At 44.1% G+C, this 11,788-nt stretch overlaps 1 protein-coding gene across 6 annotated transcripts in view; it reads right to left on the bottom strand.

Moving 5' to 3' along the window:
• SNPH (syntaphilin) overlaps nt 1-11,788 on the bottom strand; it is a 37,959-nt gene that overhangs the window by 11,329 nt on the left and 14,842 nt on the right. For 3 of the 6 annotated variants that reach the window (XM_074292852.1, XM_074292854.1, XM_074292855.1), the window contains exon 3: nt 135-225. In XM_074292852.1, the coding sequence (XP_074148953.1) occupies nt 135-184 (50 nt within the window). In that variant the 5' untranslated portion in view covers nt 185-225. Of the gene's footprint in view, nt 1-134; nt 413-11,788 lie in introns of all 6 variants that reach the window. The other 3 variants (XM_074292850.1, XM_074292851.1, XM_074292853.1) reach the window with 1 other exon arrangement.

Below are 11,788 nucleotides of genomic sequence, written 5' to 3'. Positions count from 1 at the left end.
TGTTAGGGGCCCAGGAGGCCACCTGATGCATCCTTAAGCCTCCTGACGAGGCCACTGGAGCCTCGTCCCAGGGTCCCTCCTCGCCCTCCCGCTCAGCCCCCACGGTGCAGGGCCCAGGGGGGAAGGCGACTCACCTACGAGATCCGGTGGAGGGCCTTCTGCTCCCAGGCAGGGACATGGCCATGAGGCTGCGGGTCCTGGTGAGGGGCGGGATGGGTGCCGCGGCTGAGGAGAAAGGGCGGTTTGGGAGGGCCGGGGGCAGGGCCGGCCCCGGCCAGGTCATCCTCTCGCTGGGGCCTCCACCGGGCATGGCTGCCTCACCTCCTCTCACCCCTTCCGGCCTTGGACAGGGCCCCTGGCTTACCCTCGGGCTGAGCGTGCCCTGGGCGGAGGAGGCCCCTGCTGCCTCAGCCTGGGAAACGTATTTAAAGACAATCCTCCTTTGGGACTGTTCCCTCTCCCCCGACCTTATAATTCTAGAAGAACCGAGTTGGGAGGAACCTTAGAGGTTATGTCATCCAACTCTCCCCATTTCAGAGGTGGGGAAACTGAGGCTTAGGTTAAATGATAGGACAGACAGAGCCAAGAGTAGAACAAGGACAGAAGCCAGGACTTTTGACTCTTACACAAAATTTTCAGATCAGAAGGGATCTTAGAGATGGCCTGTCCCACTCCTTCCCCCTCACAAATGTACACACACACACACACACACACACACACACACACACACACACACACACATTCACGGACAAGAAAACTGACGTCGGGGAGAAGAGGCTTGTCAGAGACCCCCGCACACACTGAGAGGAGGGGGCTCCTGACCCCCGGCCGCCCCCCAGCCGGGGGGCTCCCCTTCCCTGAGCCCGACAGCTCCGGCAGACGCCCCCTGGCTGGGCCAGCTCCTGCTTCCTTGAGGAAGGACTCCCTGCAGCAGGAGCTGGCCCACGAGCGGGCTCCCTGCCCCTGTGACAAGGGGCCAATCTCACCAACCGTCACATCAGCCATATCCACTGAGGGCCCGGTGGCACAAGGCACTGTGCTTTCCGTCTACAGGGGAGACAAGACAGACCGACAATACTAACACACAGATGTAGATAGACACACGGACACAAAGCATCACGGAGGGGCTCGCCACTTGGGGGGCCCGCAACACGGCCATTTCTACAGGCGAGCACCGGGCACGGGCATGCACAGAGGTGCCCGCGGGGCAGCGGCGGGCGTGCACGGGAGTACCCAGCGCAGGCATGCGGGCGGCCATGCCGACAGTGCCAGGGCCAAGCCGGGGGCAGCTTTGGTTACAGACGGGGGAGAATGACCCCTTTAGGGAGCAGCCCAGGAGGACGATAGCAATCGGCTCTACTCCAGAAGGAAAGGACGCAAGCGTGGAACGAGACAGCCTGTCACAGACATCTCTGCAAGTTCTTCCTGATCTGACCCTCCCCAAGCCTCCCGGGCCTTCCAGGCAGCAAAGGCAGCATCAGCACTCCGATCCACCCTCAGTCTTGAGGGCCTCCTCTTGCTCAGCCCTACCTTTCCTGGTGGCAGTAATGGGGGTCGCTTCCTACCCTGTCTCCCCTCCCCCCCCCCCCCCCCCCGCTTCTTCTCACATGCCATTAGCTTCTTCTCTGAGCAGTCAGTCCTTCAATGGAAAGCCAGGTCTCCCCCAATTTTAAGGGGATGAAAAGTCATTTAAGGGAAGGAATACATTCCCCTTGCTTGGGGAAGAAAGCTCTGGGGGGAGGGGGAGAGGAGAGAAGAAGGTTGCTAGCTCAAATAGATTGTGGGAAATTTTTGAAAAAAGGGAAAGGAATCCATCTGGCCTATGGGGGAAAAGAAGGTATTTGGCTAAGAAGGAGAGAGACAAGAACTGGCAGGGAGGTCATTCAGCCCAAATGTGTCAAACTCCAGGTCCACAGGCCACGAAGGCCAGAAAAACTCCCAAGTGCAGCAGAACCAGATTAAAATGTAACTGGAAAATGTTGAACAAAATAAAAACAACACAACAGAGATAATGTTAATTTGTAGTTTCCTAAGTCAACAGTCATCCTGAAAGGTTCTGTTTTTGTCTGAGTTTGACAGCACCTTCTGCCCAACGTTTATCCCATGCAGAAGACCGCACTACATTTCCAATAAACTGAACACTTTCAGTGATAAGAGTCCAAGGCAGAGTATTCTACTTTGGGATTTTGTTAAGAAGCTAATTAACGATCTTGTGTTCCAACTTTGTTAGGAAGTGTTCCTCAGTTTGAACTAAAATCTTTTAATTTATTATTATAGATTTTTATTGACAGAACATATGCATGGGTAATTTTTCAACATTGTCCCTTGCACTCACTTCGGTTCCAATTTTTACCTCCCGTCGCTCCACCCCCCTCCCTTAGATGGCAGACAGTCTCATGCATGTTAAACAGGTTAAAGTATATCTTAAATACGATATATGTGTACACAGCCATACAGTTCTCTTGTACAAGAAAAATTGGATTCAGAAAGGTAAAAATAATCTGGGAAGAAAAACAAAAAAAGCTCACAGTTTACACTCCTTTCCCAGTGTTCCTTTTCTGGGTGTAGCTGATTCTGTCCATCATTGGGAATTGGAATTGGATTAGCTCTTCTCTATGTTGAAGATATCCACTTCCATCAGAATACATCCTCGTACAGTATCATTGTTGAAGTGCACAATGATCTCCTGGTTCTGCTCATTTCACTCAGCATCCTGAACTAAAATCTTTTTGTTATTGTCATTCGTGTCTATCTCTTTATGACCCATTTAGGGTTTTCTTGATGAAGATACTGAAGTGTTTTTGCCATTTTCTTCTCCAGCTCATTTTCCAGATAAGAAAACGGAGACAGACAGGATTAAGTGACTGGGTCAGGGTCACAAAACTAGTAAATGACTGGAGCCAATTTTGAGTTCAGGAAGATGCGTCTTTCTGGTTCCAAGCTCTGTGCCACCTAGTTGCCCCAAACTAATAATCTGTCTTTATAATTTTCATCCATGGTTTTTATTCTGCTCTGAGGTAAAGCAGAACAAGTCCAAGCCCTCTTTCTTATAATAATCTTTCAAATACTTAAATCCCAGCCTCCCTTCACACCCCATGTTCTCTTTTTTAAACTTTCCAGTTCCTTAGAGTGATTTTTTCATTATTCTAGTTATTCTACTATGGACACCCTTTAGTTGATTTATGTCCTTCCTAAAAAGGGGTACCCAAAATAGAGCAACATGCCAGAAGGAGGGTGACAAGGGTAGCTTTCCTAGGGCTCCTCTCACCATTGCCATGGCTTTGCACAGTGTTAGACCCATAGCAAGCTGTTAATAATTTTCCATTCAGTCATTACTCAGCGTTAAGTGGTAGTGTGATGGAAAAACCACTCCAGCCTGGAAAGTCTCCAGGACTCACCTAATCTTTGAGAAGGCAGGAGGTATTGAAGCTTGAGTTGGACCCTCGTCCAGCTCCAGAACTCTTACTTCAGGCCCAAGGGAAACTATCAATAAACGTGCCCTAGGTACTGTACAAAAGTGAAACAGTTCTTCCCTCAAAGAGTTTATATCCCACTAGAATCATCACAATGGATTAGTTCTACTTGCTTGGTCTGAGATAATGCCTTTTCTCAACTTTGTAGAAATCCTTGAAACTAGGGTCTTCACTAGGAGTTCCCATCCCTAGGACTGGGACCAAGGGGAGAGATTAGAATTGGGCCCAGGACCAAGGACACTCAAGCCAAAGAGAAGGCACACAGGATGTGTGCACTTCAGTGAGATGACTCAGATGCTGCATCTGACCACTGCCTGCAAAAGAAAAACTGGGGAACTGGGCAAAGATGGCCCTGAAATCTGGCAATCGGACTTAGGCATCCCCAGTTTGTGGGGAAGATACCCTGCTCAACTTTAGTGCGCTTCAACTCGACCCCTAGATACACCTCACACGCCAGGCAGTTCTGGCTGAAAGAGCTAGTTTCTCACAGCCAGACAAAAGAGGTCTGCTCAAGTGGCCCATTTCCTGGCCCAGAGCACAGAGCACACCCTGTTTTTAGCAGGACGGGGCAGGACACAGCTCATATTGTCTTCTCTCCATAGCTCACAGGTGTCAGGTACCTGGCCCTCCGGGGAGCTGCCAGACTCTTGGCTGGTCACCTGAGCTCCACGCCTCTGCCTGCCGGTCTCTCAGAGCTAGGTGAGTCTCCCCCACATGGAAATAGTTTCCCATCAGGCTTTGAGCCCTGATCCCAGAGCTCTTGAGACTGGCTACTGACTCTGCTGCTACCTCAGTCAGCCAATCTCTTGTGCCTCAGTTTCTCCAGCTGTAAAATGAGAAGATGAGATTAGAACACTGCTAAGGTCTCTTCTGTAGCAAAATTAATGATCCTGTGAGCCTGAGAAAACTGAAGCAAACAGGGATAAGTATGTTATTTGGAATCACCCAGCTAGTGTCTGAGTTCAAATTTGAATTTAAGTTTTCCTGACTCCAGACCCAGGAGTCTATCCCCAGCACCATTAGCTGCCTTTTCTATAAGAGATGCTTAATGAACCCTTCTGGAAATGTGGCTCCCAAGAGAGATCTAGGAGAGCTGGGATAGCTCCTCTGCTCACTCAGCAGCCCACATCGTCTTCTCCTCTTGTTCCTCCTGCTCTCCCAAAGGCCAAGGATTGATTATCAACCCATTGTTTAACACCAATGAAGAGTCCCAATACTTTAGGAGCTTTCTGTGGTTTCCTTCAATTTAGGGAAAGAGGCTCTGTGGGCAGTGTCCTAGCCACAGGTCAAGGAAAATCTCCAGGCAGTCTTCTCCATCCCTCCCCGGTCCCTGATCATATCCCTGGCAAATGGTCATTCAGTCTCTGCTTGAATGCTTTCAATGCTGGAGGAGCATTACTTTACAGCCCATTTCGTATCTTTTCTTGCTAGGTATATTAGAAAATTCTTACCATAAACCAATAGGGGACTCCCTATAATGTGTTTGCCCTAGCTATCCCTGAAAACAAGTTAAAAGAACCTAATTCTCCTTTGACAGCCCTCATGCTGTCAATCTTCGTGCAGCACAGTCACCCATCCTCTCACATTTCTGATTGCCCTGATTTGTTCTAGTTTAGGAATGTCCTACCTAAACAATGGGCCTAAAACTGAACTTAGATAGTCTAAATGTGGTGCAGCCAAGGCAGAGGGCAGCAAGATTATCGCTGCCACCATTCGGGACACTGGACTTCTAAGCATTCAATTAATAACCCAAGTACAATTAAATATTACTGTAGATATGATTGCTATATAGCTTAAAGTCTAATTGAGAATACAAACTTCTCAAACATGAAATAGTGAGGAGCTAAGTAATATGGTGGCCATTGTAATGTATTGAGGAGGAAAAGCTAAAAGCCTAAATAGTCAAGGAAGACTCTCTGCAGAGGTGGGCCTTGGAGAGAATAGGAAGAATAAGGAAGACAGGATGGGAATAGACCTAGGAAAAGGAAGACAGTTGTGAATGGGCTAGAGTCTGAGTAGAGGGGCATTGCAAGATGTCCAAATATTCTTCAAAAGATCCCCTTAAACCTTAAATCTAAGATGAAAAGTTATCAGTGACTCTCAAGGTTATATCTGGACAGTTCCAATGATCTTGTAATGAAGAGTGTCATCTACACCCAGAGAGAGGACTGTGGGAATTGAATGTGGATCACAACATAGCATTTGCATGCTTTTTTGTTGTGGTTTGCTTGAATTTTATTTTTTCTTATTTTTTCCTTTTTGATCTGATTTTTCTTGTGCAGCAAGATAATTGTACAAATGTAATACATATATTGGATTTAACATATAATTTTTACCATGTTTAACATAGATTAATTGACATCTAGGAAAGGGGGATAGGGGAAGGGGGGAAATTGGAATGCAAAGTTTTGCAAGAGTCAATGTTGAAAAATTATCCATGCATATGTTTTGAAAACAAAAATCTTTAATTAAAAAAAAAAGTTTTAGCTCGAACATATCTTTTAAGGCTATCAATCCACTCTCTCTCTAGGGGGAACATTCCACCCTTGGATAATTCTAATTGTTAGGAAGCTCACATCAGACCTGAGGTCACTTCTCTACAATGTCCTCTCCTTTGTTCCCAGTTCTGCCCATTGTAGCCAAGCAGATGTCAAATTCTCCTTTTTTTTTTTTAATTTTTTTTCTTTTTAAATTTTCTTTTTTTTTTTATTTTATAATTATAACTTTTTTTGGCAGTACATAAGCATGGGTAATTTTTTACAACATTATCCCTTGCACCCACTTCTGTTTCAATTTGATAACCTTTGTTTTAGTGTGTGTGGTTTGGCAAGGCAATTGGGGTTAAATGACTTGCCCAGAGTCACACAGCTGGTGAGTGTTAAGTTTCTAAGGCCAGATTTTAACTCAAGGCTTCCTGACTCCAGGACTGGTGCTCTATTCACTGTGCCCCAGAGATAAGCTTTTTTAATACTTCAAGATAACCACACATTTCCTCCTTCCAGACTAAATTTCTCTCTTCTCTTCAAATCCCAATCAATTCTCATTTGGCATTATTTCAAGGCCATGCAACATCCTGATGCTCTTCTTTGGACATTCTCCAGATTATCAGTATTTTTCCTAAAATGTGGTGCATATCTGAACTCTTAATCTGGCCTGAGATTACATTAGCTTTTCTGGCTGTCATATCCCTGTTGACTCTTATTGATCTTAGAGATCTTTAGAATCCTCAGGGAAGTTTTTCACTCACATTCCTGTTTAACTATACCTTCACATCTTAGACTTAGGTACTTGTACTTATAAAGCTGATTTTTTAAAACCCAGATGTAAGATTAGATACGTTTATCTCTATTATATTTCATCTTATTAGATCTAGCCTATCAAGATTTTGGACCTTGACTTGGTCAACCTAAACATACTTGCCAGCTCTCCTGCTACTATGCCATTTGCAAATTTGATACATGTTTTATATATATATGAAATGTGTGTGTATGTGTATGTGAGTGTGTACTTTTAGAACATTTTTTTGATGTTTTAAAAAGAGCCATCATTGTCACTTCCCAATGCTATGCTCTATAATAGTACCCTTCCATGGCATCTAGGGCCATTTTTAGTTATTTAATGTTCTATATCTTGCCACTGGTCCCAGATAGTTCTAGAAGAGAAAATGGAGCTGACAATTTTGCACAACCCTCCTCACTTAAATCCAATTCACATGGAAGTCATGATGTCACCTTTCTGATGTCATGGTTCTCTCCAAGAACAAAGGATAAATAACAACCTTCCCTTGGAATGAAGAGAAATGGGTAAGTGAAACAACCAGACATATCAGCTATGTATGGCATCCCTCTACAAGTGCTTGATAAAATATTAAACAGCTGTGGGGCAAGGACAGATCACTGAGGCACTCTGATGTAGACCTCAATCCAAACCGACACAGAACTATTAATGAGTCTTGAGTCTAGCCATTTAACCAGTTCTGAAACTATTTATCTGTACTATATTCTAGCCCACGTATCTCCATCTCATCCATAAGGAAAGCACAAGAAACTTAATCAAATGCTTTTCTAAAATCAAGGTAAATTGCATCTATATCATAGTCTTGATCTATCTGTACAATAACACTTTTAGGAAAGACAATGAGCTTGAGTAGAAATAATTGCTTCTTCATGAAACCATGATCATTGCTTCCTTTTCTGGATGTGCGCTAATCATCTCTTTAATATCCAGTCTGGAATCCTATCAGGAATTTAAGCCAAGCTCATTGACCCAAAGCTTGCACACTCTATTATCTTCCTTTAAAGAAAAAGCTTTTTCCAGACTTAAAGCTATTCTTCTGTTCTGAATGATCTTCCAAAGATCACTGATTCTGGCTCAGAAATCACACATATTTCAGTTCTTTTGGTCATGTGCTTCACCATTGACCTCTTACTATTTCTCTACTTATCGTGGATTCCAATTCTTTATTAGTCTCTTTTTCTTTGTCTTTTTTTTTTTTTTTTTTGTCCTTCCCAGTTAAAAAGTTGCTCTCACTGGAAGAGAAAACAGAAACAAAACTGGAGTTGAATGATTCTTCCTTCTCAGGCCTAAAAACAACTGAACTATTGATCATAGTGGCTACAGAGCATAAGTCCGTTGCATTCTTTGTAACCTCCTCTTTACTCCACTTATAGTTATTAAACATATTTTGTTGTTCTTAGTGATCCTTACCAGCCTCAACTCAATTTTATTCAGAGTTTTAGAGCCTCTTATCAGGTAAGACTCAAGAACTCAGCACAAAAAAAGTACTATTGAAATTTGGTATCAGAGATTCTGGATTCAAAGTATAAGGAGTATATAAGTATAAGGAGCCTAGCTGACTTCTGAGATTCTTTCTAGCTCTATGTTTATCTTACAAAGCTCTGCCATTTGTTTGTTTGTTTTGTTTGTTTTTTATCCATTCACCTCTTGCCACAGCCTCCAGCTTCTAGTCTCTCTCTTCATTAATCCATCTTCCACAAACCTGCCCAAATAATCTTCCTAGGATCCAGCCTGACCCATTTTCCTACTCAAAAATCCTTCAATGGCTCCCTATTACTAACATTATACAGGACTAATTTGGCATTCAAGACCCTCTACTCACTCACTTCTCAACTTTATTTCACATTACTCTTCTTCATATATTCTCTGCTCCTGACAAAGTAAGTGTTCTAGTTTCCTGACTTGGTCTCCCCCTTTTCCCACCTTCATGCATTTGTGCAATCCATCCAACATACTTGGGGTCAAACTCCCCTTGGTGAGACCATTCTCTCTCTCTGTATCCTCCCTCCTTCCCTCCCTCCCTCCTTTCCTCCCTCCCTCTCTTCCTTCCTTCCTTCCTTCCTTCCTTCCTTCCTTCCTTCCTTCCTTCCTTCCTTCCTTCCTTCCTTCCTTCCTTCCTTCCTTCCTTCCTTCCTTCCTTCCTTCCTTCCTTCCTTCCTTCTCCTTATGAGCAATCAGGAAGTGTCTTTTATCTTGGGCCCAAAGTACTGAAGTGTGGTGGACAGTTATTATTCTAGCCAAATATTCCTCTTATATAGGACTAGCTAAATGGTGCAGTGGATAGACTATTGAGCTTGGAGTCAAAAAGACCCAATTCAAATCCAGCCTCAGACACTTACTAGCTGTGTGACAATGACAAACTATTCTAGTTTCTTTGCCAAAAAAAGGCCCCAAATAGGGTCACAAAGAGTTGGACATGACCACAAGAACATCACCCCTGTTATGTAGGCAATAGTTCTCTTCCTGTTCCCCAAAGGCAGAAATTATAATTGGTTTTATACATATACATATATGTATATAAATAAGGGATGGGCCAGATACTACATCAGATATTGATCCATTCTGTTGTTTTTGTTTAGTCATTTCAGTCATGTCTGACTACTTTTGACCCCATTTGGGGTTCTCTTGGCAGAGATACTGGAGAGAGCAGCCCTTTCCTTCTCCATCTCATTTTATGGATGAGGAAAATGAGGCAAACAGGGCTAAGTGACTGGCTCAGGGTCACACAGCTAGTTAGTGTCTGAGGCTGGATTTAAACTTGTCATCTTGACTCCAAGCTCAGCACTGTGCCATCTAGCTGTATACCATATGCAAACTAAACCATTTTTGGCTTCTCTGGACTTGCCAATTGGGTGACAGTCAGCCGATTCATTTCCCACAGCATACAAAGTGGTCCTTTTATTACTAGGGCTTCCTGGCCCGGGTTCCCCCCCTTCTGCTTCCCACCTGCTGTTTAAGCCACTCTGCCAGCTAATGTCACACAACTAAAGCTATTCAGGTATTTTGGAGGAAGGGAGGGATCTCATTGAGAATAATTCTTTCTGGGACCCAAGGGGAGATATGTGTGTGTGTGTGAGGAGGCCATAGATAGAAGGAGGAATTGTTTCCTATTCCCTCCCCCTTAGAACATATTCCCTGTCCTCTTCTCTTTTCCACAGTCTACACAACTCCCCAGAGAATCCCTCCCTGGCTATGCTGCTCCAGGTTAGAACCTTGAAACTCACCCCACTCCACACACACATCCCTTGGAACTTATATTATTACACTTTCAATCAACGCTACAACTCTTAGCACTTAATGTTTCCTGAATCTCAGTGTCTTGTCTTCCCAACTCAACTGAGAGCACTTACGGTCTGTCTCATTCATTCATCTGACCTTTAATTGCACACAGGCTTGGAATGCAATTTAGCTCTTTCATGTATGAAAGTCTTCCCCCAGCCAGACTGTGAGCTCTCCAAGGTGACAGATTGACTTCATTTCCCATTAGATTGTAAGCTCCTTGAGGGAAGGAACTATCTTTTGCTTCATTTTGTGTCTCCGATACTTAATGCCTAGCACTTAGTAGGTACCTACTGAATGTTTGATTAATTGGTTCAACTTCCAATTCCCTCTATAGCCTAACACTGGATGGGGGACACAGTATTCCAAATAAATTCTAAATACTCTAAATAGAGTCATAGAACTTTATAGAGAGAATGGTTGAAACTGGGCAGAAGGTGATCTTTAAATACATAAGGTTGGAGCTCAAAGGTTCCTTGGGGATTATCTAGTCCAATTCTACTCATTTTACAGAGGAGGAAACAGAAACCCAGAGAGAGGGAAAATGATTTGTCCAATGTCACACTGCAAGTCAAAGACAGACCCAGGCCAAAGAAGAACAAAATCAGCTTCCTGATTAGTCCAAGGGACTTTCCACTACTACTCCAAGCTCTCTCTCTAGTGCAATGTTTCCCCTTTCCTGGAAGCACTGCAAAGAAGCATTTCTGGCTGGCTGCTGCTAGCAGCTTCTAAGGGAGATCTTTCTTGGAATGATTTCCCTTGATGACCTTTCACAGCTGACAAGCTGTTTCAGTGGCAAGACATGTTCTCCTAAGTCCCTGCCAGGAAAGGGATAGCTGAGGCTATGCAATCAATTGCTTTGAGGTCTTTAAAGGCATGCAAGAACTCTTTCCCTTTTGCTCTTAGATTTCCCCCATTGGAAACTTCAAGCCCTCCCCATTCAGTGTTCCTCTGGGGTCCTTCTCTGCTCCAAAAGTCCCAAGAGAAAAAGGACAGCCACCATGACATTGTCATTGAAGCTAGAGAGCTTAAGGGCCACTCCCCCACTCCTTCCCAGATATCTGTTCAACAGATACAAATATCCCCTTGGCTGAAATCCCTGCTCTCTGCCATCCATCATTCTGCATGAACTACAACTTGAGAGTTTCTAGCAAAACTATGGGGGCTGGAGAACCCCAGTAGGCATTCAGTTCAATGCATATTTGAAAAACAATCTCCACTATAACCCATTTAATTAGTGGTCATCCAATTTCTGCCTAAAGACTTAGAGGCTACCCAGTCTACTTACAGGAAATCTTTTTTACAGATGAAAAAACTGAGACAAACAATTCAGTGACTTGGACCTACCACTAGTAAGAAGCAGACTTGTACTTATGAAGATGAATCTTCCTTATTTCAAGCCTGAAACTTTAGCCACTGAATTACATAGGTACTCTAGTCTAATTAAACCTTTTTTCTCATTTGCTTATGCAAAGTAGGTGCTGTAGCTGAACTGATGGTCCCCCCAAAAAGAAAAGCATAGGGTCTGCACCTATAAGTTCACTGATGTAAGAAACTTCTTGGTTAAGAAAATCCTTCCTACCGATGCTGGTCTCCAAATGCCCAGGAACCTATAGTCTTCAAGTGCTTCCTAAAAACAATGGGGGGGTTAAGTGACTTGCCCAGAGTCACTTAGGTCAGAGGGAGGACTTGAACTCAAGTCCTTCTGTCTCAGCAGCCAACTCCTTCTCTACCATGTC

The sequence above is a fragment of the Sminthopsis crassicaudata genome, chromosome 2 (assembly GCF_048593235.1).
Source record: "Sminthopsis crassicaudata isolate SCR6 chromosome 2, ASM4859323v1, whole genome shotgun sequence".
NCBI classification, from domain to species: domain Eukaryota; kingdom Metazoa; phylum Chordata; class Mammalia; order Dasyuromorphia; family Dasyuridae; genus Sminthopsis; species Sminthopsis crassicaudata.
Note: the sequence above shows the minus strand (reverse complement) of the source record. Positions and strands in the feature narration are given on the sequence as shown.